Source organism: Nycticebus coucang, chromosome 22 (assembly GCF_027406575.1).
Source record: "Nycticebus coucang isolate mNycCou1 chromosome 22, mNycCou1.pri, whole genome shotgun sequence".
Taxonomy (NCBI): domain Eukaryota; kingdom Metazoa; phylum Chordata; class Mammalia; order Primates; family Lorisidae; genus Nycticebus; species Nycticebus coucang.
Window position 1 is genome coordinate 9809636 of NC_069801.1, and position 23438 is coordinate 9833073.

The following is a 23438-nucleotide window of genomic DNA, read 5'->3' on the forward strand; positions in this document are numbered from 1 at the left end:
TTTGTGGTTTCTGTTGTTTGAGAACCAAATTTATCTTGAGGACCTACTTTATTCAGAGTGCTACCACAGTGCTAGAGAGGGGGTCAAGAACCCAGTTCGGTGGCTCATCTCAGTTGGGGTCAGCTCTTCGCATGGAGGATGTGTGACCTTGGGGACCTGGGAGCAGGTGATGTGAACTGAGTGAAACCCTTTCCACAAGCCTCGGGCACTGGCCTAGGAAGGGCCTGTGTTGCAATCCTTCTCCTCCCTTACCACCTCCTAGGATTCGTTTTTTCACTGTGGGCATTATTTTACTTCTATATTGGCAAAAGGTAGAAAAAGCATCCACTAAAGTGGTGGTCCCTGAATTTTTTGGCTTTAGGGACCAGTTCATGGCACACAGTTTTTTCATGGATAGGAGGTGGGGGAGCATTAGATCTCATAAGGAGCATGCAGCCTAGATCCTTGGCATCTGCAGGTGACGGCAGGGTCTGTGTACCAATGAGAATCTAGTGCCACTGCTGATCTGACAGAAGGCAGAGCTCAGGCCATGGCGGGAGGGGTAGGGAGTGGCTGTAAATATAGATGAAGCTTGGATCCCTCATCCTCTGCTCACCTGCTGTGTGGCTTTTCTGAATAGGCCTTGGACCAGTACTGGTCCATGGCCTGGGGCTTGGTAACTAGAACACTTAAAGGACCATATGGGATAATCCTCCGGGACCAGTGCTGAGTGAGAGTTAATGTTTCTAAGTGGTTCTGTTCTCAGTGCTGGAGCCTGGAGACTGTTGGGGAAGCTGGGGTCCACAGCTTGTCCCTCTGAGTTTCCATGCTTCACCGGCTCTCTCCATGGCCACCATTTTACATCGCATCATCTTCCTCCCTCTCTTTCTTTTCATTCTCCTTGCCCATTTCATTCCCTCTCTTCCCTTTTTAAAATTTTAAATGGAATGACAGACTCTCTGGGACATCTTTTCCATTCAAAATTTGCTTCTTGTTAACATTAGTATGGCCTTTCTGCAGATGCGCTTGCTTTTTACAGAGTTAGCTTTAATTTAAAATTCCTTCATGGCGGACATCTTTGTAATAATGTAGTTTTTAACGGAATTGTGTAGCTAAGGAACACCTAAGCAAAATTATTAAAATACTTCTTTATTCTAGACACTTTACCAAGTACTAGATAATTTTTTTTAATCTAGCAAGAATAATGAGCTTGAGCTACATTTGACTAGTCTGGTATGCATATAAGCTAGCACATCTGCAAATAAGGTATGTTTTTGGATAGTCTAGTAGAATTTTATATTTTGGGTGGACAGCTATTAAAAAATCTGGAGTTGAATTTAAATGAAATTTGTAATTTTAAAAATAATTACTTTATGAGGAGAATATGTTTTACTTTTCATTTCTGCTGCTTGAATCTGAAAGGCGGCCCCGGCTGTTTTTTTAATTAGAGTGGACAAATTTGTGCCAACCCACATGCACGTGGGAGCCCTGAGAGGCCCAGGACCTTTTCCCTCCCGGGGTGTCAGTCTACAAGTGCTGATGGCACAGCTCCCAGTGGCCAGGTGGCTGGGAAGAGACCTTCCCCAGAGGTGGGATCAGATCCATGAGCAGCAGCAGTGATAGGGAGTCTTAGACACTATCTATGAATAAAAGTGCCTCATTTTGTGGTAGGGCCAAGTGGTTAAGTAATTTAATATCTCTGTAAATGCTCTTGTTTTTCTAAACCTTTGCCAAAACAGAATATTCAAGTGTTACTGCCTAATCTTTGCATTTTTAGGAGAAGCAAAATAAAAGCTAGTGAAGAATAATCTTGTGATTATCATAATTGACTGCCAAGACGCTGACCCTCAGGTTAATACCGGTAGGCGCTCAGCATGACTGTTTAGATTAGATATTTGATTTAAATAATGAGGGTGTAATAACCAAGTGCACTGAAACAAGAAAACGAATATGAAGTATGTGGCCATTTGAAAGGAGGAGACAGATTTTTTGTTTGAAGTAATGCGGCGCATAGGGAAAGCTTGGGTGGGTGTGTGCAAGAGGGCAGCGGTGGGGATGTGAACGCTTAAGAAGTTTGGGTGGTTTAATAATATTTGCTATGAATATTTTTAGTCCTTTTTAAATCTTTATAACTGTGTGTCCATTGTGCCTTTTATCTTTCTAGGGATAGTGCTTTTTTTTTTCCCCCTGAGCAGTTTTACCAGGATATATAGGTAAGAGATGGAGAACAGAGATGACTTCAGAATAAGTTTATGTTGTGCAGGCAAAGTGGAAAGTAGAAACCTTTTCCAAATTGGACTGTTAATAAAATTGCATGTGCTAATCTCAGTCAGCAGAAACATATTTCACTTAATTAATTTTGCTGATGTAGGTGTTTCTTTTGAAAAACTTTTCTTTGGTATGATGTAGCCAAATGTTTATTTTGGACGATATAGTCAGATAGGGAAAAATATCATACTCCCATCAATAATGTTTGTCATCACAGGACTACCTGTCAAAATCTTAATGTCTGTCCTCTTGGTTTTCCTCAAATTCACATCTGTGGATATGTCGTAGCCTGATTTTATTAATTAGTGATATAGTGTGACCATTGTTCCTCTGGGCATTTCTGTAACCCAATGTGAAAAATGAATTTTTAGTGCTTTCAGTTGTAGCTTGTTTCAGATTTATGTTTAGATTTTTACTTTGTAAAAATACTTTTTAAACTAAATTTTGTAGTTAATTCATCAGGATACAGTATTTAGAAGTTTATCTTGGGATTTGAAAGGGGAAAAAATGGTTTTCCTTTCAGTTGAGAGTAACCAGTTCTTGAGGGTGTGGCGGTCCCCTGTGTTTTGGGGGTTGCCAGGCACCTGAAGCACGCGTCCTCTGTAGCAGCTCCAAGTGCCCATTTTCTGGCCACAGGGGACTGAGGCTTGGAGTTGAATTAAGTTTTTCACTCTGTAATTGCCTCTTCACTTTATGTAAGGTTTTTAGATTTTAGGTATATATTTTTCCTCCTTTTTTGCAGTTTTTCGTCAGGGCTGGGTTTGAACCCGCCACTTCTGGCATGTGGGGCCGGCGCCCTACTCCTTTGAGCCACAGGCGCCACCCTATTTTTCCTCTATTGAAAAAAAAAAAAAACTAAAAACCAGAAACCGTGAGAAGAAACCTAGAAATTAATTATAAAGTAGAACAGGCTAAATCTTAAGTGTCAGAGGCATTTGTTTAATTAGTCTCTAAAATAATTTTGTTTATGTTATAAGACTTTTTGAGGTTCCAAGGTGGGTAAGGAAATATAACGCTTTCTAAATTTGAATTTGCTAATGTTTATTTGGAGAGCTTTTTCTAGGATTTGGAATTATCCAGTCAAAGCCACTAAAAGCCTTTTTTAGATAAATTGAAAACTTGAACTCCCTTCCGATGTGGTCTTTGCCGTTCTCCCATAGCCTGACATTTGGAAGAGGTAGGAGAGCCTGTATCCTTTGCAGCTGCAAAGACTCTGTGACAGCCCCCCTGGCGGGAGCAAGCATTTCAGGAATTTATACTGTGATCTGCACAACTGTAAAATCCAGAACTTTTCCATTGTTTCTGTTGGAAGCAAAGCCTGGAGTCCTGTTTTAATACCATGAGTGACTTAAAAGCAGAAAGGTTTTAATTTTTATAATGTGCCTCCAGGATTGCAGATAGTTCTTGGTGGATTTAACTGCAGAAAAAGATTTGAAATTTTGCCAAAGTAGCTTAACAAGATTTTTTTTACTGTCAGGTAAACTTTAGCTATTTTAAGTGATAAAGAAATCTATAGAAAATGTATAACACGTTCCTTTTATAAAAACCAACTGTTGCAGTGTCCTGCTACTTCAAACACTGTGATCCCAAGGGGCTTGTTTGACCACTGATTGCACCTTGGCCAGTTGAAACAGCCACTTGTGATCCTCTGAGAACCACATCCCTGTGTGTGGCATTGCTGACCTTTCAGGAATCCTTTCTGGCCACAGTTTCTGAGGCATTGGTCTGTCAGTCCTGCTGCCCAGGTTTCCGATTGTTTTTATCAGTGACTTTTGTTGACTTCCAGGGCACCTAAGTCATTCTCTTCTTATTTTAAAGCAGTGGTTCTCAGGGATGAAGAGCTGGTGAGCTGGAGGCAGCAGGTACAAACCACCCTCTGATGAGTGGGAGTTGATTTCAGGTTAATGTGAAGGTACTACAAACAGCCAGGTCAGAATATTTGAATTTGTTAGGTGGAGTCCCTTTTGTAATTGTGTCCCGCACCCAAAAAGTGTGCCATTCACCCGTACAGTGTGCCCGTTCAATTTGGGAGCGCCCCACCCCCCTCCTCTGGTTCTCCCTCCTGTTTAATTCTGACTATAATTCGGAGTTGGATAGCTCCCCAGTGAGAAGGCAGCACATGAGGAGTTACACGTAGTTCTAAATTTAATTCTTTAAGTTGCCAAATGCATGAGCCTTCCCTGTGGTGACAAATTTTTAATGTTACTTGAGCAAGCCTTCTAGAATTTTGCATTCTCCCTGCTGCCTGAACATTTTTAAGTGAAATGGTATTCTCTCGAATTTCCAAATGTTCGTCCAGTCTATTTGGATAGTCAAGCAGAGTCTAGACCTAGGTTAAATTATTCATGGAATGCTTTAGGCAGTTTTGATTTTGCAACTGGCATCCCACGCACCAGCAGTATAATGCTGTACATTGTCTTCAAAACTAGTCATTATGGCTGTTGAGTGTCTGTGGTAGCTATTTCACTAGAAAATCCAATTTTATTGATGTTACATAGTGGCGAATCAGTTGCTCAGATGAGGTTCTCTGCTGTTGTTCTAGAATAAGATAAAAATTGGAGAAATGCAATTTGTTGCTCCTTTGCTATAAATGTAGTACAAGTCTTTATACAACTTTTGGTGTTAAATAACTGAGAGCATTTTTAGTGCTTATCATCTTTGAATTTTAATTCTGGCTATGGAACTAATGTAGTTATGTGACATTGGGTGCGTCACTCCACATCTCTGGTCCTTCGCTGCCTCCCTTGTAAAATGAGAAGCACACATTGGGCTTTGGGGTTTTCTAGCAGAATGGTCCATGATGGCGTTAGGGCGTGGGTTCTGTAACACGGGCATGGCACAGCCCGAGAGTGACTGTATACCACATTGGCCTTACTCTGAGCAACTAAGTACACAGTTAAAAATAAATCATTTTTTAAATGTGTGAGTCCCTTGATGTAGTAGATAACTTTTTCTTCTGTTGCATTCATTTCTCTTCGTGATGTGTGCATTTCTTTTCCTTGTGCTGTTCTTTGTCATCATTTCCGTTTCGCTTGCCTCGTGTTTCATTCCTGTCTTTCTTGTCTAGACCAAGTGGAGCAGCCAGCTGGCAGTAGCACCATGTAGGACCCTCAGGAACCTGATGGTAAGTGCACTTGTGTGCTTACCAGGCTCCCAGGGGCTCCCGCTTCACTCTCCTGTTGCCTCACAGACACCCCCCGCCCCAATCCCTTCTCCCCTTTATAAAGGTCTTTTTTTTAGGCTTGTTTTTCCTTTAATGTGATGATGGATAGGACATAAGTGTCAGGTAAAAACAGCACCCATTTAAGGAAATATAGCTACTTCCACCACCTTGTTGCTTTATTTGGTGGCTGTGAGCGGCACTAAGCATATGGAAATGTGAGCAGGACCTCTGCATGCTGATTTCTGCTCTAGTATAGACTGATTTGTCCCTCTGTGGCCCTGGCCTTTAGTTTCTCCCACAAAATGGCAGGCAGGACAGGTGATTTCGATAGTCCCTATCTCTAGTCTAGGGCTAATGAGAAGTAACTGGATAGATGGTTCTGATTGAGATTGAGAACATTGTTCCATGTGTCAGGTAATCTCCGTTCCATGAATGATTGATAGTCATGATAGACTGATTCATTTCCATTATTAACTAAGTCTGTCAGTGTTCACCACAGTTACTTTGGTGATAAATTTAATTGTTTAGTTTCTCCGTTTTTAGAAATGGTTTATTAGTGTTACTCAGTTAACACTTTTTTGTTATTTTAAACTAAATATATAAACTAGAGAACCCCATATGTCTTTAGTGGCCCCGTCTGGTGCAGGATATTCCTGTTAGTCCTCTGAATGGGATATGGGAGATGTACCTGCTGCAGGTGGCTTCTCCTTACAGTGGAGTAGGTTTCCATGGTCATGGCTTCTAAAGATGACACCTGGGGGAAGAAAAGTAACTGCTCACTGATTAGGTTTTCAGAGTCCACAAATGGACATTGGACATTTGGTGTCAGCTAGGTGTTCTAGTGTTCTTTGAGGTAAGGAATAAAACTTTAAAAGGTAACACCTTACCTTTTAATGTGAATTCATTTTGAGTGTATCTTAATAGGTGGTATTATTAAAATTGTACTTTGTTTCATTATGATATAAATCCATAAATTTCACTTATTTAATACTGTTTAAATATAGGCTAGTATACTTTTTAAAAAATATGACCTAATTAATTAGGTTAATTGGGTTTGTTAAGTATTTGAGAGGTTGCAGAAAGTCTTTGAATTTCTTTTGCAAGTGATTGTATTACTAGTTGACTTTTTCCCCCTCCCCTCCTCTTTCTTTCCTGCCCTTCCCTCCCTCCTCTTTCCCTACCCTCTCCTCTCCCCTCCCCTCCCCTCTTAGAAAGGGTCTCTGCAGTATTGCTTGGGCTAGAGTGCAGTGGCATCATTATAGCTCACTGCAACCTCAAACTACTGGGCTCAAGAGATCCTCCTGCCTCAGCCTGCCAAGTAGCTATGACTACAGGTGTGCACCACCACACCTGGCTCATTTTTCTATTTTTTTTGTAGAGGTGGGGTCTTGCCAAGTTGCTCAGGCTGGTATTGAACTCCTGGCCTCAAGCAATCCTCCCATGTTGGCTTCCCAAAGTGCTGAGACTATAGGCATGAGTCACCATGACCACCTGACATCTGATTTTCTATTACATTTTATAATGTGACTTTTTAAAATAAAATGTGAGGTTTATGCAAGGAGGCGAGGTTTTGACTACAATGGACCATTTTAATTTCTTTTACAAACTAGAAAGTAAGTGATCGGTAAGGAAAGGTCATATTCCTTGCGTGGTATGTTTGGATATATGAGATGGTGTTGATGTCTTATAAAAATTTTATGGCTTTGATTCAGGAAGAAAACTTTTCTGAACATAATTTTTTTTTTTTTTTTTTTTTTTTTTGCAACAAGGCCTCCCTCTGTTGCCTGGGCTAGAGTGTAATGGGATCATCATACCTCACTGTAACCTCATTCTCCTGGGTTCAAGCAGTCTGCCTTCTGAGTAACTGGGACTACAGGTGTATGCTTAGCTAATTTTTTGCAGAGATGGGGTCTTTCTCTTGCTCAGGCTGGTCTAGAACTCCTGAAATCATAACGTCTCAAAGTTCTAGCATTACAGATTCCTGAAAATAAGTTTTGAATCAAACGTCTGAGGTCTATACCAGGAGCCCTTCACATGGTAATAAATAGAAGCAGCTTTGGATTTCCTCAGCCATCATCTGCGTCATTGGCTGCAGTTGTGCTGTTATGTAGGCAGATGCCCAGATGAGCATTTTGTTTGTATCAGAAATCTGAGCATTTTGCCAAGAATAACACACACAGGAAAGCCCTGTGTCAGACTGGGCATAAGAATAATAGCTGAAAGGAGGTAGAACCTAAATGCCACGATGTGTTTTCATTGTTACAAAGGAGTCGTGACCCACAGGTTGAGAACCGCTGCTTTAAACAAAACTGGATCCTTGAAGAGCTTTAGTCATCATCAGATTTTGGTGAAGTGCTGTTAAGTAGATGAAGGAGAAGGATGCCTAAGTGGAGGTCACTCGTGTGGGAAGATGCTTAAATGTCTGTGTCCTTTTAGAGGGGCTTGGTTTGTAATTCTTCCCCTGGGGACATGCACAAATCAGTGGGCTCCACACACACCCTCAGCCTCTGTTTGCCCCAGAAGGTGGTCCCAGTGAGTGTCCTGAGTTCCAACCTGCCATTGGAAATGAGGAGACAGACCTGTTGGCAGGAGTTTACTTGGATGAACTCTTATATATGTAGTTGCAAAAAATGTCTCCTGTTTTCTTACAGGCTGAAGAATTAAATGTTTAAAGTATTATTTTAGAATTGGCTTTTTAAAACTAAATGATTGATTACTAAGTATTTTGTATTTTTTTGTTGCAGCTTTTAAATTTTTATCAAAATCTGGTGGTGGTTTTTAGGATTAATGTTTATATTGTAATTGATGTTTCTACTTTTAAGGTACGATCTTTTCTGTGCTGCTGTTTTGTCTCTGACCCCATTTTTATCTGTTGTCTGCATTTTAGCTGACTGCTCTTCTGTGGAGATTCTGCGTGTTCGGAAGCTGTCAGTGGTTTACAGGTGGTGGTTTCACTGTTGCAGGTGCTTGTCAGTCTGGAAGCTGCTGGAGGCTTGATTTGGGGAGAGCAGTGCAGAAAGTGTTCAGGGAGGAGAAATAGGAACCTGTCAGGACCTGAAGACTGAGAAACACCACCTCCTAGGAAAAGGAAATCTAGAAATTAAAAAAAAAAAGGAAAAGGAAATTTTGGTGAAATCGGAAAGGAACTAAGCTTTTGAACCTTCAGTGTTAGTACTTTATTTCTAGAGAATCATTTATCTTTATTGAGTAGCTTCATGACTTTAGTTCATGTTTCCAGCTTATCTATCAGAAATGTATTGCATTTTAATCTTATCTTCTGAAGTATCTCATTTGGAATGCAGTTAATGTTCCCTCAATTTTCTGTACCGTGCTAGACCTAAGAGTAGAATCCCTGAGGACCCTCCGAGTGCTGTGCTGGTGGACAGTGAATTTTTTATAATTACTCTGCATTTGATATTTGAGCCATTGTGAATGTGTATCCCTTGTAATCCAGTGGAATCTGTGCTTCTCTTGTTTTACTTGTGACATTTATGGCTAATCATATCTAAAGTAAAAGGGCCCCAAGTTACAGTATACTGTTTTTCTCTAATGTGCTTCTTACAGATCACCAGACTTCTGCCAGTCCGTAGTATTTGTGAGGTATTAAAACTCAGTGCTGTTACTGATTTTACTTGGATATCCCTATTAACTTTTTGAGAGTATATTATCTGTTAATTTGATTGCTGTTATAGCTGTCAAGGGAACTAATGCCTAAGAGTCTCAGAAATACAGGATTTATGGGTTTCTCTGTTTTTCTCTGACATGACTTAAAAGTATCCATGTTCATCAATTTTTTCTAGGAATCAAAAGTGATAACCACCTAGAATGTACAGTTTGCTGTGATTGGGTTAATAATTATCATCTTCAAGAATTTAGAATAACAAGTGAATGAATAAATATTGTGTTTCAGGGAAGAAAAAATCCCAGGAAAATAAAAATAAAGGAAACAAAACCCAAGACATACAGCTAAAGACAAGTGAGCCAGATTCCATCTCTGCAAATATGAGAGATTCTGTGGAAGGTAAGCTGGTGACGCTGCCCCGGTCTGATCTGGGTATGTATGTGCTAGTTAATACAGCCTTGTGTCTCTTTGTATTGCCCTTCTGAGAATCCCCCTCAGGAACTGTAAAGGGTTAAATAGCAAAAAAGCAAGTTCAAAGCCATCAAAACAAACTTATGGCGATAGAGAAGTCAGAATGGCAAGGCTGTGAAGAGGCTTCTGGGGTCCTATTGGTGTCCACCCATTACTGATCTGTGGGGTGGTCACATGGGTGTTTTTCTTAGTAAAAATTTTATCTTGCTATATGCTTATGATTTCTACACTGTAATACCTGTTTTACAATTGAATTAAACATTTACTTAAAAATATTTGAAGACCTCAGATTTTATAACAGAATGAAAAGTATTTTTGTTAGAATTTAAATTCTTATTTTCTCTTTGTGGTTTACCCTATAAAATTTTCTTCTTCATAGTTTCTATGAGGATTTAATAATCTGGGCCTTCCATGATATGAGAATTCACAGAGAGACATGAAAGTTAAATCAGAAAGATAGCCTGCCCTGTGGTCATTGCAGCAGGCCGCCATATTGAGATTATTGATAAAAAGCTGAGGGAGCTGTGTCCTAATTTGTGATGGGCACATTTTTATAGAACGGAGGCTTGCTCAAGAGTTGCTTATACTGAACCAAATAGGCAGATTTCAGAGTACAGGCTTGTGACTCCTTCAAGAAACATTTGTAGAGAAAAAAGCCCAAACTATTTTAGATGGCATTTGCAACCTTTTCATTAGTACTATTTAATGATAATAGCATTCTTAAAGGATGGTAAATTTTTATGCTGCTTTATGAAGCAAGAGTAGATCAGTTTATTTCCCAGAGCCTTATAAAACTAAGTGCTGCCTCTAATCGCAGGTTTGCTAAGTCAATTGTTTATTTTATGGTTGGGGGTTCATTGCGGGCACAATAAGCCAGGTTACACTGATTGCATTTGTTAGGTAAAGTCCCTCTTGCAATCTTGTTAAGTCAATTGTTTGAACACCAAAAATTGCTGAAAAGAACCTTACTACCTATTTTTGGTGGCAGAATTAAAAAACAAATCCAGAAATCTCTTCCTCCTCTTCAGTGATTCCAGGCAATATTTTTTTCCCTGATAGAACATCAGGTCCCATGAAAAAAAAAAAAAAAAAGATATTTGCTGTTTACCAACCTGCTTCTCCCAGCGTCACTACAGTACAGTGGACAGGATCACTGCAGTTGTGAGGACTCCTCCTTGGCGCTCATGCTCAAAGACACTCCCTTTGTCTCTCTCTCATCACAGCCAGTCAACAAGCATATTTTGTCACTGTCATCTCCAGAATATGTCCAGAGTCTGACCACTCCTACCCCAGCCCTACGGCTTCTTCTGTTATCGTCCTGCTCTTCTCCTGGAGGATGTGGTGACCCCTTTCTTGTCGATCTGCCTCCACCTGTGTCCTTCTAGGGTCGTCTTATAGCAGCCAGAGTGATTCTCCTGAATTTACATCAGACCATACCGTATTTCCCTGTCTGGTAACTCCCTGTGTTGCTCAGAGTTAAAGCCGACAGCCTGCAAGGTCTTCTGTAAGGTCTCTGGTGACCTCTTGGTCTCATCTCCTGCCCTCCAAATGGCCTCTTGCCTTACTGACTTCCTTACTGCTCTGTCAACTCATCTGGCATGTTCCTCGCCCAGTGCTTATGCATTTGTGGGTTGTGGGTTCCTCTGTCCACAGGGCTTCCCTCCCCTAGATATTCTCATGGCTTATTTTCTTTAGGTCCCTGTTCCACTGTCACCTTGCCAGTGAGTCCTTTTCCTGACCACTTTCTACTGTGTGCCTCAGATGGGCTGGTAAAAAGAAACTCAAAAGTGACTTCCCTTCAGTGAGGTGCTCCTGAGTTCTTAATCACTTGGTAAGGCTTAGAAGAGAAGGTCTCTAAAGTTTCTTTGACTTAAAAAATGCCCGATTAGGACTCGGCCCCTATAGCTCAGCGGCTAAGGGCATCAGCCACATAGACCAGAGCTGGCAGGTTCAAATCCAGGCACCTGCGCCCGCCAAACAACAATGACAGCTACAACCAAAAAATAGCTGGGCATCATGGTGGGCGCCTGTAGTGCCAGTTACTTGGGAGGCTGAGGCAAGAGAATTGTTTAAGCCCACGAGTTTGAGGTTGCTGTGAACTGTGATGCCACGGCACTCTACCCAAGGTGGCATAGTGAGACTCAGTCTCAAAAAGCCTGATTAGGGCAGTGCCTGTTGCTCGGTGCCTGCCACATACACCAAGGCTGGTGGGTTCGAGCCTGGCCTGGGCCAGCTAAAAAAAAATGACAACTGCAACAACAACAACAAAAAAATTGTGGGGCGTTGTGGCGGGCGCCTGTAGTCCCAACTATTGGGAGGCTGAGGCAAGAGAATCGTGTAAGCCCAAGAGTATGAGGTTGCTGTGAGCTGTGAAGGTACTCTACTGAGGGCAACATACTGAGACTCTGTCTCAAAAAAAAAAAAAGGAAAACCTGATTACATGATTCTGGAAATGTTCTGGCTTATAAACATACAGTTTAAGTCAGGAGAAAAGAAGAAGATCATGTACTTGAGAGACTACTAAGGCTCTAACCTGGTGACATGTTTAGCAATTAACATGTTTCAGTTTGGAATAATGAAAAACTGGAATTCACTCTCCTTAATTTCCTGTCAGCTACTCTACCACAGTTTAAATACTGCATTTGCTATGAGCTGTGCACATGTGTGACTGGACACAGAAAGACATCTCAGCCCCCTGGGCATTCTCATCTGCCGTGTTCTCCTGTGTGTCCTCACTGCCCAGCATGTTGCCTGGCACACGGCAGGTACGCCACCAATTCCAATTGAATGAATGGAGGAACTCAGTGGATTCATAGCCAGTATGAGTCTATATGTGGAGTATTTGGAGTAGAAGTAATTTCGTTGTTAATCGTAATCTCCCTTGTGCGTTTTAGGTGTGAGAGAGACAACTTGAGCCTTACAAGTTGACCGCAGGGTGGCTGGTTTTTCATGCCTCACTTCCACGTTTCTGATCCCGTGTGCTTTCTAGGTCCTAAAGAAGAGGAGAGACCTTCAGCTTCAGCACCGGAGCGGCCAGCTGTTCTTCAGGAGGTAGTTGGTCTGGATGTGCTTCCAGAACTGGTGATCCCTCCCCCTGCCTGCGAGCCGCAGCCGGAACTAGACGAGAAGTCAGAAGCAACAAATTGTGAGGTGAATGATGTGGAGGGAGAAGAGGAGGGGGAGGGAGAAGAGGAGGGGGAGGAGGAAGAAGAGGATGAAGATGACGATGAGTTGGAGGAAGAGGGAGAGGAAGAAACTGACATGCCAAATGAAAGTTCTGTGAAAGAGCCAGAAATACTGTGTGACGAGAAGCCAGAAGATTTATTAGAAGAACCAAAAAATATTTCAAAAGAAGTTTTCCAAGACTCTGCAGAGGTGACACCTGCTCTCAGAATCCCCAAAACTAAAGAAGAGGCCAATGGTGATGTATTTGAAACATTCATGTTTCCATGTCAGCATTGTGAAAGGAAGTTTACGACCAAGCAGGGGCTGGAGCGTCACATGCATATCCACATGTCTACAGTCAATCATGCTTTCAGATGCAAGTACTGTGGGAAAGCTTTCGGCACACAGATTAACAGGAGGCGGCACGAGCGGCGCCACGAGGCAGGGTTGAAGCGGAAACCCAGCCAAACACTACAGCCGTCAGAGGACCTAGCTGATGGCAAAGTTGCTGGAGAAAATGTTACTCTGAAAGATGAATCAAATCCTCCCAATCTTGGGCAAGACTGTCTGATTATGAGTTCAGAGAAGTCTTCCCAAGAAACAATAAATTCTTCTATTATAGAAGAGAATGGGGATGTTAAAGAACTTCATCCATGCAAATATTGCAAAAAGGTTTTTGGGACTCACACTAATATGCGACGGCATCAGCGCAGAGTTCATGAGCGCCATCTGATTCCCAAAGGTGTGCGGCGAAAAGGAGGCCTCGAAGAGCTGCAGCCTCCAGTGGAGCAGGCCCTGCCAGCCCAGAATGTCTATGTCCCCAGCACAGAGCCAGAGGAGGAGGGGGAAGCAGATGACGTGTACATCATGGATATTTCTAGCAATATCTCCGAAAACTTAAATTACTATATTGACGGTAAAATTCAAACTAACAACAGCACTAGCAACTGTGACGTGATTGAGATGGAATCTAATTCGGCAGATTTGTATGGTATAAATTGTCTGCTCACCCCAGTTACTGTGGAAATTACTCAAAATGTAAAGACCACACAGGTCCCGATAACAGATGATCTTCCTAAAGAGCCTTCCAGCAACACAAATAGTGACTCCAAGAAACGGAGAACGACTAGTCCACCTGTGCTACCCAAAATTAAAGCTGAAACAGATTCTGACCCCATGGCTCCCTCGTGTTCCTTAAGTCTGCCTCTTACCATAACAACAACAGAGACAGTATCTTTCCATAAAGAGAAAACTGTTTATTTGTCATCAAAGCTCAAACAACTTCTTCAAACCCAGGATAAACTAACTCCTCCTGCAGGGATTTCAGCAACTGAAATACCTAAATTAGGTCCCATTTGTGTGTCTGCTCCTGCATCAATGTTACCTGTGACCTCAAGTCGCTTTAAGAGGCGGACCACTTCTCCCCCGAGTTCTCCACAGCACAGCCCTGCCCTTCGAGACTTTGGAAAGTCAAGTGATGGAAAAGCAGCATGGAGTGATGCAGTTCTGACTTCCAAGAAACCCAAATTAGAAAGTCATAGTGATTCGCCAGCCTGGAGTTTGTCTGGGAGAGATGACAGAGAAACTGGGAGCCCTCCGTGCTTTGATGAATATAAAATATCTAAAGAGTGGTCAGCTGGTTCTACTTTCAGCAGTGTGTGCAACCAACAGCCCCTGGATTTATCCAGCGGTGTCAAACAGAAGGGTGAGGGTATGGGCAAGACTCTGGTGCAGTGGGAATCTGTATTGGATCTCAGTGTGCATAAAAAGCCTTGTAGTGACTCGGAAGGCAAGGAATTCAAAGAAAATCATTCACTACAGCCAACCTGCAGTGCTGTAAAGAAAAAGAAACCAACCACCTGCATGCTGCAAAAGGTTCTTCTTAATGAATATAATGGCGTTGATTTACCTGTAGAAAACACCACCGATGCGGCCAGGAGCCCAAGTCCTTGCAAGTCCCCAGAAGCCCAGCCAGATCCTGACCTTGGTTCCGACTCTGTTTTGCCTGCCCCTACAGCTGAGTCCCCCCCTGGTGTTTATCCTTCATCACCTGCTCAGCAGACACCTTCCCTTTCTTCTAGTCATCTACCTCCTCTCTTGGTCCCCACCGATCCCTCCTCCCCTCCACCCTGTCCTCCAGTATTAACTGTTGCCAGTCCGCCGCCTCCCCTCCTTCCCACCGTACCTCTTCCAGCCCCCTCTTCCAGCACACCACCGCATCCGTGTCCCTGTCCATTCTCAAATGCTACCACACAGTCCCCACTCCCAATTCTGTCCCCTACGGTGTCCCCCTCTCCTTCGCCCATCCCTGTGGAGCCTCTTGTATCTGCTGCTTCTCCTGGGCCTCCAACACTCTCCTCCTCCTCCTCCTCCTCCTCCTCCTCCTCCTCCTCTTCCACCTCCTCCTTCTCCTCCTCCTCCTCCTCCTCCTCCTCCTCTTCCCCTTCTCCACCTCCTCTTTCTGCAGTATCATCCGTCATCTCTTCTGGTGATAATCTGGAGGCTTCTCTCCCCGTGATATCTTTCAAACCAGAGGAATTAGAGAATGAAGATCCGAAACCCAGGGAAGAGCCCCAGCCTGCTATTGAACAGGATATTGTTCAGGAAACATTCAGCAAAAACTTTGTTTGCAATGTCTGTGAATCACCTTTTCTTTCCATTAAAGATCTAACCAAACATTTATCTATTCATGCTGAAGAATGGCCCTTCAAATGTGAATTCTGTGTACAGCTTTTTAAGGATAAAACTGATTTGTCAGAGCATCGCTTTTTGCTTCATGGAGTTGGAAATATCTTTGTGTGTTCTGTTTGTAAAAAAGAATTTGCTTTTTTGTGCAATTTGCAGCAGCACCAGCGAGACCTCCACCCAGATAAGGTATGCACACACCACGAGTTTGAAAGCGGGACTCTGAGGCCCCAAAACTTCACAGATCCCAGCAAGGCCCATGTAGAGCATATGCAGAGTTTGCCAGAAGATCCATTAGAAACCTCTAAAGAAGAGGAAGAATTAAATGATTCCTCTGAAGAGCTTTATACGACCATAAAAATAATGGCTTCTGGTATAAAGACGAAAGATCCAGATGTTCGATTGGGTCTCAATCAGCATTACCCGAGCTTTAAGCCACCTCCATTTCAGTACCATCACCGAAACCCCATGGGTATTGGGGTGACGGCCACCAATTTCACTACACACAATATCCCACAGACTTTTACTACTGCCATCCGCTGCACAAAATGTGGAAAGGGTGTTGACAACATGCCCGAGTTACACAAACACATCCTGGCTTGTGCTTCGGCAAGTGACAAAAAGAGGTACACCCCCAAGAAAAATCCAGTGCCGCTGAAACAAACTGTGCAGCCCAGAAACGGAGTGGTGGTTTTAGATAACTCTGGGAAAAACGCCTTCCGACGAATGGGACAACCCAAAAGACTGAACTTTAGTGTTGAGCTCAGCAAAATGTCATCAAATAAGCTCAAATTAAATGCATTGAAGAAAAAAAATCAGCTTGTGCAGAAAGCAATCCTTCAAAAAAACAAATCTGCCAAGCAGAAGGCCGACTTGAAAAGCACGTCTGAGTCGTCCTCTCACATCTGCCCTTACTGCCACCGAGAGTTCACTTACATAGGGAGTCTGAACAAGCATGCGGCTTTCAGCTGTCCCAAAAAGCCCCTTTCTCCTCCCAAAAAGAGAGTTTCTCATTCATCCAAGAAAGGTGGACACACATTACCTGCAAGCAGTGACAAAAACAATAATAGCAACCACCGCAGGCGGACAGCAGACGCAGAGATTAAAATGCAGAGCATGCAGACTCCTTTGGGCAAGACCAGAGCCCGCAGCTCAGGCCCCGCCCAGGTCCCACTGCCCTCCTCGTCCTTCAGGTCCAAGCAGAATGTCAAATTTGCAGCTTCGGTTAAGTCCAAAAAACCAAGCAGCTCCTCTTTAAGAAACTCCAGCCCGATAAGAATGGCCAAAATAACTCACATCGAGGGGAAAAAACCCAAAGCTGTGGCCAAGAATCATTCTGCTCAGGTTTCCAGCAAAACATCCCGGAGCCTACACATGCGGGTACAGAAAAGCAAAGCTGTTTTACAAAGCAAGTCTGCCCTGGCGAGTAAGAGGAGAGCAGAGCGGTTCAATATCAAGTCCAGAGAGCGGAGTGGGGGGCCGGTCACCCGAAGCCTTCAGCTGGCAGCGGCTGCTGACCTGAGTGAGAACAAGCCAGAGGACGTCAGCACTAAGCAGGAGCTCAAGGACTTCAGGTAAGCTCTGGCTGTGGGAGGTGGGATGGGGAGACAGCAGTTTCTGTGCCCAAGGGTGCTTTTTTGTTTTTTGGTTTCTTTTCTTCCTTTCCGGTAAAATTTTGATTGAAGCATTTAAAGGAAATAGCTGTTGCCTAAGTTGCAGGCATGAGGGGCGTCACTGCTTTGGCAGCGGTATAAAAAAGTAGTTTTTATTTCAGGCTCAGGACTCAAAGTGCTACCTACCATTTCTTTAATAGGGCCAGGTGTGAATTGAATTCGAAACCCTGGAACATCTCCCAAAAGAACTCTGTAGATGAAATTCTCAGCTTTCTACGGTTAATACCTCAGTGTCACTTTTATTTTTTCCTGAACATAGGTAATTTCTGAGGTTAAGCTAGGTCTCTGAGGTCCTTAGACCACGCTGCAAATCTTGTTTAATATGTTTGTGACTTCAGCATAGGTATAGTGACGGAGACTGCTTTCGTTTTTCATGCTTTTTTTGATTACCAGCGTTTTAATTTTAACGACTTGTTGCATTGGTCAAATCAAACATTTTTTAAAAAAGAATCCCTTATGTTGGTCCCCACCCCTGCAGTCATAGGATAACAAACAAGCCAGGTTCTAAAGGGGAGGAAGAGCAGGAGAGAGCGCTTAGACCCCTGCAGCAAGGCAGCACCCTCTGCGTCCTGTCCTTCAGCCACAGGCCGTGCCCAGGGCAAGACTCTCTCCTTTGTCAGTTCCCTTGTTCCCCAGTAGTCATGTAAAGATTCATCCTAGACTTGAGGTGTCTTTCCTGCTTTATTACGCGTTCTCCCTGTGTTAGGAACTGTTCTTAATGACTGATAAAAAGAGATGGCAGTAGTTAAATCTGTTAGGAAGAGACTTTGAAAGTTTGATCAAACTTTCATAGTCTCTTCCTGATACACACTCTTGAAATTCCTGCTGTTTCCTGAATAATGCTTATATGTCATTCATCCTCAGATAGCAGTCCTCTCTCTCTCTTTTTTTTTTTTTTGTCTTTTGAGACGGATTCTCACTTTGTCATCCTCTGTAGAGTGCCGGGCAGCCGTAGCCCACAGCAACCTCAGACTCTTGGGCTCAGGGGTTTCTCTTGCTTCATTTTCCTGAGTGGTTAGGACTACATGCATGAGTCACAATGCTTGGCTAATTTTTTTCTATTTTAAGTAGAGATGGGGAGGTTCACCTTTTTGCTCAGGCTGGTCTCGAACTCTTGAGCTCAGGCAATTCACTGGCCTGGGACTCCCAGAGTGAGCCACCCCCCCCCACCCTCAGATAGCATTTCTACAAAATACTTTAAAATACTGATCTTTTCAGAATAGGGTTTTGTGGCTATTTTGTGTCTCAGCGTTGTTTGTTTTAAGCAGAGAACCAGAGATAACTGTGGAGTGCTAGTTTGGAGCGGTCACATGTGCTCATATGTGCATCACCACTGCCACTGATGAGGTGGGAGTTGAGCTGCAGGTGTGCCTTAAGTCAAGGCCAAAGAAAGACTTACAGAAGAATCATTAGCCAAGGCCAATTGGGCGATTTACTGTAGGATGAAAAGTATTAGTTTTTTTTTACAGAACTACTTCATAACTGTAGTAACTCTTCAGTTGCTGTTGCTCTGATGAACACGTGGTCTCTGGCCGGAGCACTCACATAGGTGGATGTTGCAGTTAGCCCTCATGAAAGTAGGCACCTGTTCATCGGCTGTCGCTGCCGCCTGCCTTCAGCAATTTAGCTGTAATTGTTTGCTTTCAGTCCTTTGTGCAACAGGACGTTATTGAACTGAGTCCTTTCCTTTTTCTTTCTTTCTTTTTTTTTTTTTTTGAGACAGAGCCTCAAGCTGTCGCCCTGGGTAGAGTGCTGTGGCATCACAGCTCACAGTAACCTCCAACTCCTGGGCTCAAGCGATTCTCCTGCCTCCACCTCCCAAGTAGCTGGGACTACAGGTGCCTGCCACAACTCCCAGCTATTTTTTGGTTGCAGCCATCATTGTTGTTTGGCTGGCCCGGGCTGGATTCCAACGCACCAGCTTAGGTGTATGTGGCTGGCGCCTTAGCCACTTGAGCCACAGGCGCTGAGCTTGAACTGAGTCCTTTTCGAGTTGCTTGAGTCTTAACCAAAATGTATGATCATTTCCATTGATTGTACTAAAATACATCTGTCAGGTGGTTGATGCTTTAGAATGTAGTATGTTTATCCTTTTTGGTCTTTGACATTATCTAAAAGAATCTTTCATTTCCTTCTTTTTTATTATTATTTTTTAGACAGTCTCAGTATGCCACCCTCAGTAGAGTGGTGTGACGTCACAATTCACAGCAACCTTAAACTCTGGGGCTTAAGTGATTCTCTTCCCTCAACCTCCCGAGTAGCTGGGACTACAGACGCCCACCACAATGTCCGGCTATTTTTTTTGGTAGCAGTTGTTTAGCTGGCCCAGGCCGGGTTTGAACCCACCAATCTAGGTGTATGTGGCCAACGCCATAACCACTGAGCTACGGGCACTGAGCCAGAATCTTTTATTTTCTATTGGATCCCATTTATACAATTCAAGAGTAAATTAAACTTGTCTCTCTCTACTGTGCTTCAGTTAACTTGAATAATTTTGCTTTGATAATTAACAGATGGTTACATTGCTAGAGTGAAATATGGTCTGCAAAGGAAGCAGGGGAGAAGCAGATAAAGTAAACACTATGTTGTCCTGACCGGTAGATGGTAGCAGCAGGTTCCCAGAGTGGCCATCCCTTCTTTCTTTTTTTTTTTTTTTTTTATTGTTAGGGATTCATTGAGGGTACAATAAGCCAGGTTACACTGATTGCAATTGTTAGGTAAAGTCCCTCTTGCAATCATGTCTTGCCCCCATAAAGTGTGACACACACCAAGGCCCCACCCCCTCCCTCCGTCCCTCTTTCTGTTCCCCCCCCATAACCTTAATTGTCATTAATAGTCCTCATATCAAAATTGAGTACATAGGATTCATGCTTCTCCATTCTTGAGATGCTTTACTAAGAATAATGTCTTCCACGTCCATCCAGGTTAATACGAAGGATGTAAAGTCTCCATTTTTTTTAATGGCTGAATGGTATTCCATGGTATACATATACCACAGCTTGTTAATCCATTCCTGGGTTGGTGGGCGTTTAGGCTGTTTCCACATTTTGGCAATTGTAAATTGAGCTGCAATAAACAGTCTAGTACAAGTGTCCTTATGATAAAAGGATTTCTTTCCTTCTGGGTAGATGTCCAGTAATGGGATTGCAGGATCAAATGGGAGGTCTAGCTTGAGTGCTTTGAGGTTTCTCCATACTTCCTTCCAGAAAGGTTGTACTAGTTTGCAGTCCCACCAGCAGTGTAAAAGTGTTCCCTTCTCTCCACATCCACGCCAGCATCTGCAGTTTTGAGATTTTGTGATGTGGGCCATTCTCACTGGGGTTAGATGATATCTCAGGGTTGTTTTGATTTGCATTTCTCTAATATATAGAGATGTCCATCCCTTCTTTGTGTCAGTCTCTGGCACTGTGCTGTAGACAGACCTGCAGGACTCGGGGTATCGCCCAGCATCCACTTGTCAAGTGACCGGAAACTTGTGACTTATTTTTGGGAATGTTCAACATTCAACAGAAATGTTCATCATATTTTGACTATCTGGACACAAAAGTAGGCATTTATTCAAAGTGTGTGTTTTGGTCTTAATTCCTCCTAGGGAGTTTAGCACCAAACTGGGATTTCTAAGCTCAGGCCTGGGAGATAAGATCTTAGCATTAATGTCTCACCCAGGACTGTCCCAGAGTAGGCCTCAGCCTCAGTTGATATTTCTTGTGTTATGTTGATAGGGAGTTGTTTCTTTCTTTTTTTTTGTAGAGACAGAGTCTCACTGTACTGCCCTCGGGTAGAGTGTCGTGGCGTCACACGGCTCACAGCAACCTCTAACTCTTGGGCTTACGGGATTCTCTTGCCTCAGCCTCCCAAGCAGCTGGGTCTACAGGCGCCCGCCACAACGCCCAGATATTTTTTTGTTGTTGTTGCAGTTTGGCCGGGGCTGGGTTTGAACCCGCCACCCTCGGCATATGGGGCCGGCGCCCTACTCACTGAGCCATACAATGATCTTTTCATTTTAGTATATTTCTTCTTGTAAATTTTCTTTAGGGATGATTCACGACAAATTATATGTCCAGGAATACTCGCCTTCACTCTCTGTTGAGGATTTTGCTGTCCTTACCCTGTCACATACATGGAGACTTAACTGCAGAACGGCCAGCACATGTTTCCCTGTGTACTTCTTTGTAACAAACTGTGTTTGTGAACTAGTCCCCAGCACTCAGATGTTTTACATTTGAAGTCCAGTTTAGGATTCCACAGTTCAGACGTACTCTTGTACCAGCCATGTGGATGTAGGCAGAGTTTTCCATGTTACACCAAGGGCTCATCGGTTTGCTAGTTGGTAATTTCCAGGAGCACAACCCATGGTGCCAGTCAGGGTTTAAAAAAAGACACATGCTCTAAACTGTTTTCTTAGGACAAAGCAGCCAAGGAAACCAGGCATGTCACTCATCTTTTGGATTCTCCTGTTGTAGCTCTAATGCAGTGACACCCCTCCTCCTCGCATTTAGCAGCCAGAGCCTACCTGCGGCTTTTTGTCATGCTGAATTGAGATAGATTCCTGAGGATTCAATTTCACAGGCTTCAATCCATGTAAAGAGCTACATGGGTACTTAGCTCTTTAGCTGTCTTTCACCCTTGGGAATCCCAAGGGATTTTACATTCCTTATGCCCCTTTTAGAGCAATTGTTTTTCCTGAGTTCCCACTGCAGTCAGTCATTCAAGAACATTTAAAGATAGAGAAGCAAAATGTAATTCCAGACCAAGGTTTTCCATTTGCCATGAATTGATTAAAAAAATAAAACGCTGACTTTCCGTGTCTGTGTGTCTGCTACCCCACTTGGAGGTGGCCTGCGTGTAGTTCCTCCCATGTGCATTACTTGAGTAGGACATCTGAGTTCCTGAACACCTGCTGAGTCATTTATACGTTGCTGTCTTAATAACATTTGTCTTACAGTCCACTCACTTTTTTCTTTAACGTGGTCAATTCATACAAGGTTATGTTATGTTGTCATTTATCTTCAGTTTTCTTATTTTCTAGGAACTTCCTGTAGAAAAGCCCCCAAAACAAAACAAACCTTAATTGACTAAAAGATATTGCATGCTCAACTTAGGATAAGCACTACGGCAAAGGATACGGAATCTGTCAAGCTTGCAAGACCAGGTGAAGCTGACCCAAAAGTCCTAACACACAGCTGATTGCGGCAGGCTTAGAAAGTCAGGCATCTGCTGCTTCGGTGGTGCCCAACATGTGTGCTGGGCTCCCAGGTGATTGAGATCCAAAGAAAAGGGCACTGTAAAACGGGCCAGATGAACTGGCTCCTCGTCACAGGACTGGTAACTCAGATCTGAGTGTGGCCCTTGTTTTTGGCACATAGGAGAGAAAGGAATGATTTGAACTTAACCTTGCAAAGCAAGTCCTCTGTTTTAGCAGTAATTCGTTGTAGATTTCAGGGATGACAAATTCAGATGCACTCATTTTAAACATTTTGCTCACTTACCAGCTCTTGATGCTTTTCTTTTAAATGAATTATAGACAGAGAAAGGCAATTTAGCTGATCTCTTGCCCTGTTTTGTTTTTGTTTTAAAATCACAAGCAGATTGCCAGCATAATGGAGAGGAAACCAGATTGGATATGGACTTTTTTGATGCCTCCTATAGTGTCATGTTTGTATATCCAAATGGACATGATCCTCTCAGATTATTATCTGGCACTAATTTATAACTGTTGTATATTATTAGAGACTATGTAGCAATATGTCCACGCACAGGGTGCATCCCAGGCCTGTAAGACGTGTGTCTACACAGACGTAGAGATGAATTTACATACCCGGTTTTACACTCGAGTCTTTAATAGAGATTAAAGACAACAAATTGGCCACTTCCTAAGTATGAAAGTATCATTTCTCCATGCAGTTTTCTCCCCCACAATTAATGACTAAGTTGGTTAAAAAGAAAAAAGAAATGACTAGGTTTTTATTCATACTGTTTTTGTTCTCAACTTCAAAAGTAATCTACCTCTTAAAATTTGTAGTTTAATATTTGTTTGGTGAATTTATGCCACTTTAACCCTTTCAATATCATTCCCTTTTGTTACATTTCTGTTATGGGGACTTTTATGTTGAAATAATTGTATAAAGCATTTGTAGCAGTTTAAAAATAAAATATTTAAAATTATTTAAATTGTTTTGGACGCTTCAATTGTATTATATGTGATTTGCATTTTTTGTTTTTTGAGTTGTTAATCCTGGAGTGTGTGCCTATATGAAGTTTGCTGTTAGTATTTTATTGCATCTTGTTGGAGAGTGCTATAAAAGACTTTTCTAATGGAAACATTAAAATTTACAGTTTGATGTACAAAAAGGGTTGTCCATTGATTTTAACCAATGTAGCTTTGAGAGAGAGAGGTTAATTATAGACAGAT

At 42.7% G+C, this 23438-nt stretch overlaps 1 protein-coding gene across 11 annotated transcripts in view; it reads left to right on the forward strand.

Moving 5' to 3' along the window:
• PRDM2 (PR/SET domain 2) overlaps nucleotides 1-23438 on the forward strand; it is a 125752-nt gene that overhangs the window by 67014 nt on the left and 35300 nt on the right. For 7 of the 11 annotated variants that reach the window (XM_053575365.1, XM_053575359.1, XM_053575363.1 and 4 more), the window contains 2 exons: nucleotides 9321-9431; nucleotides 12493-16927. The exons of 1 other annotated variant lie outside the window; for it this stretch is intronic. In XM_053575365.1, the coding sequence (XP_053431340.1) occupies nucleotides 9321-9431; nucleotides 12493-16927 (4546 nt within the window). Of the gene's footprint in view, nucleotides 1-5126; nucleotides 5372-8325; nucleotides 8374-9320; nucleotides 9432-12492; nucleotides 16928-22055; nucleotides 23378-23438 lie in introns of those variants that run through there. 3 more of the 11 variants (XM_053575362.1, XM_053575368.1, XM_053575369.1) reach the window with 3 other exon arrangements.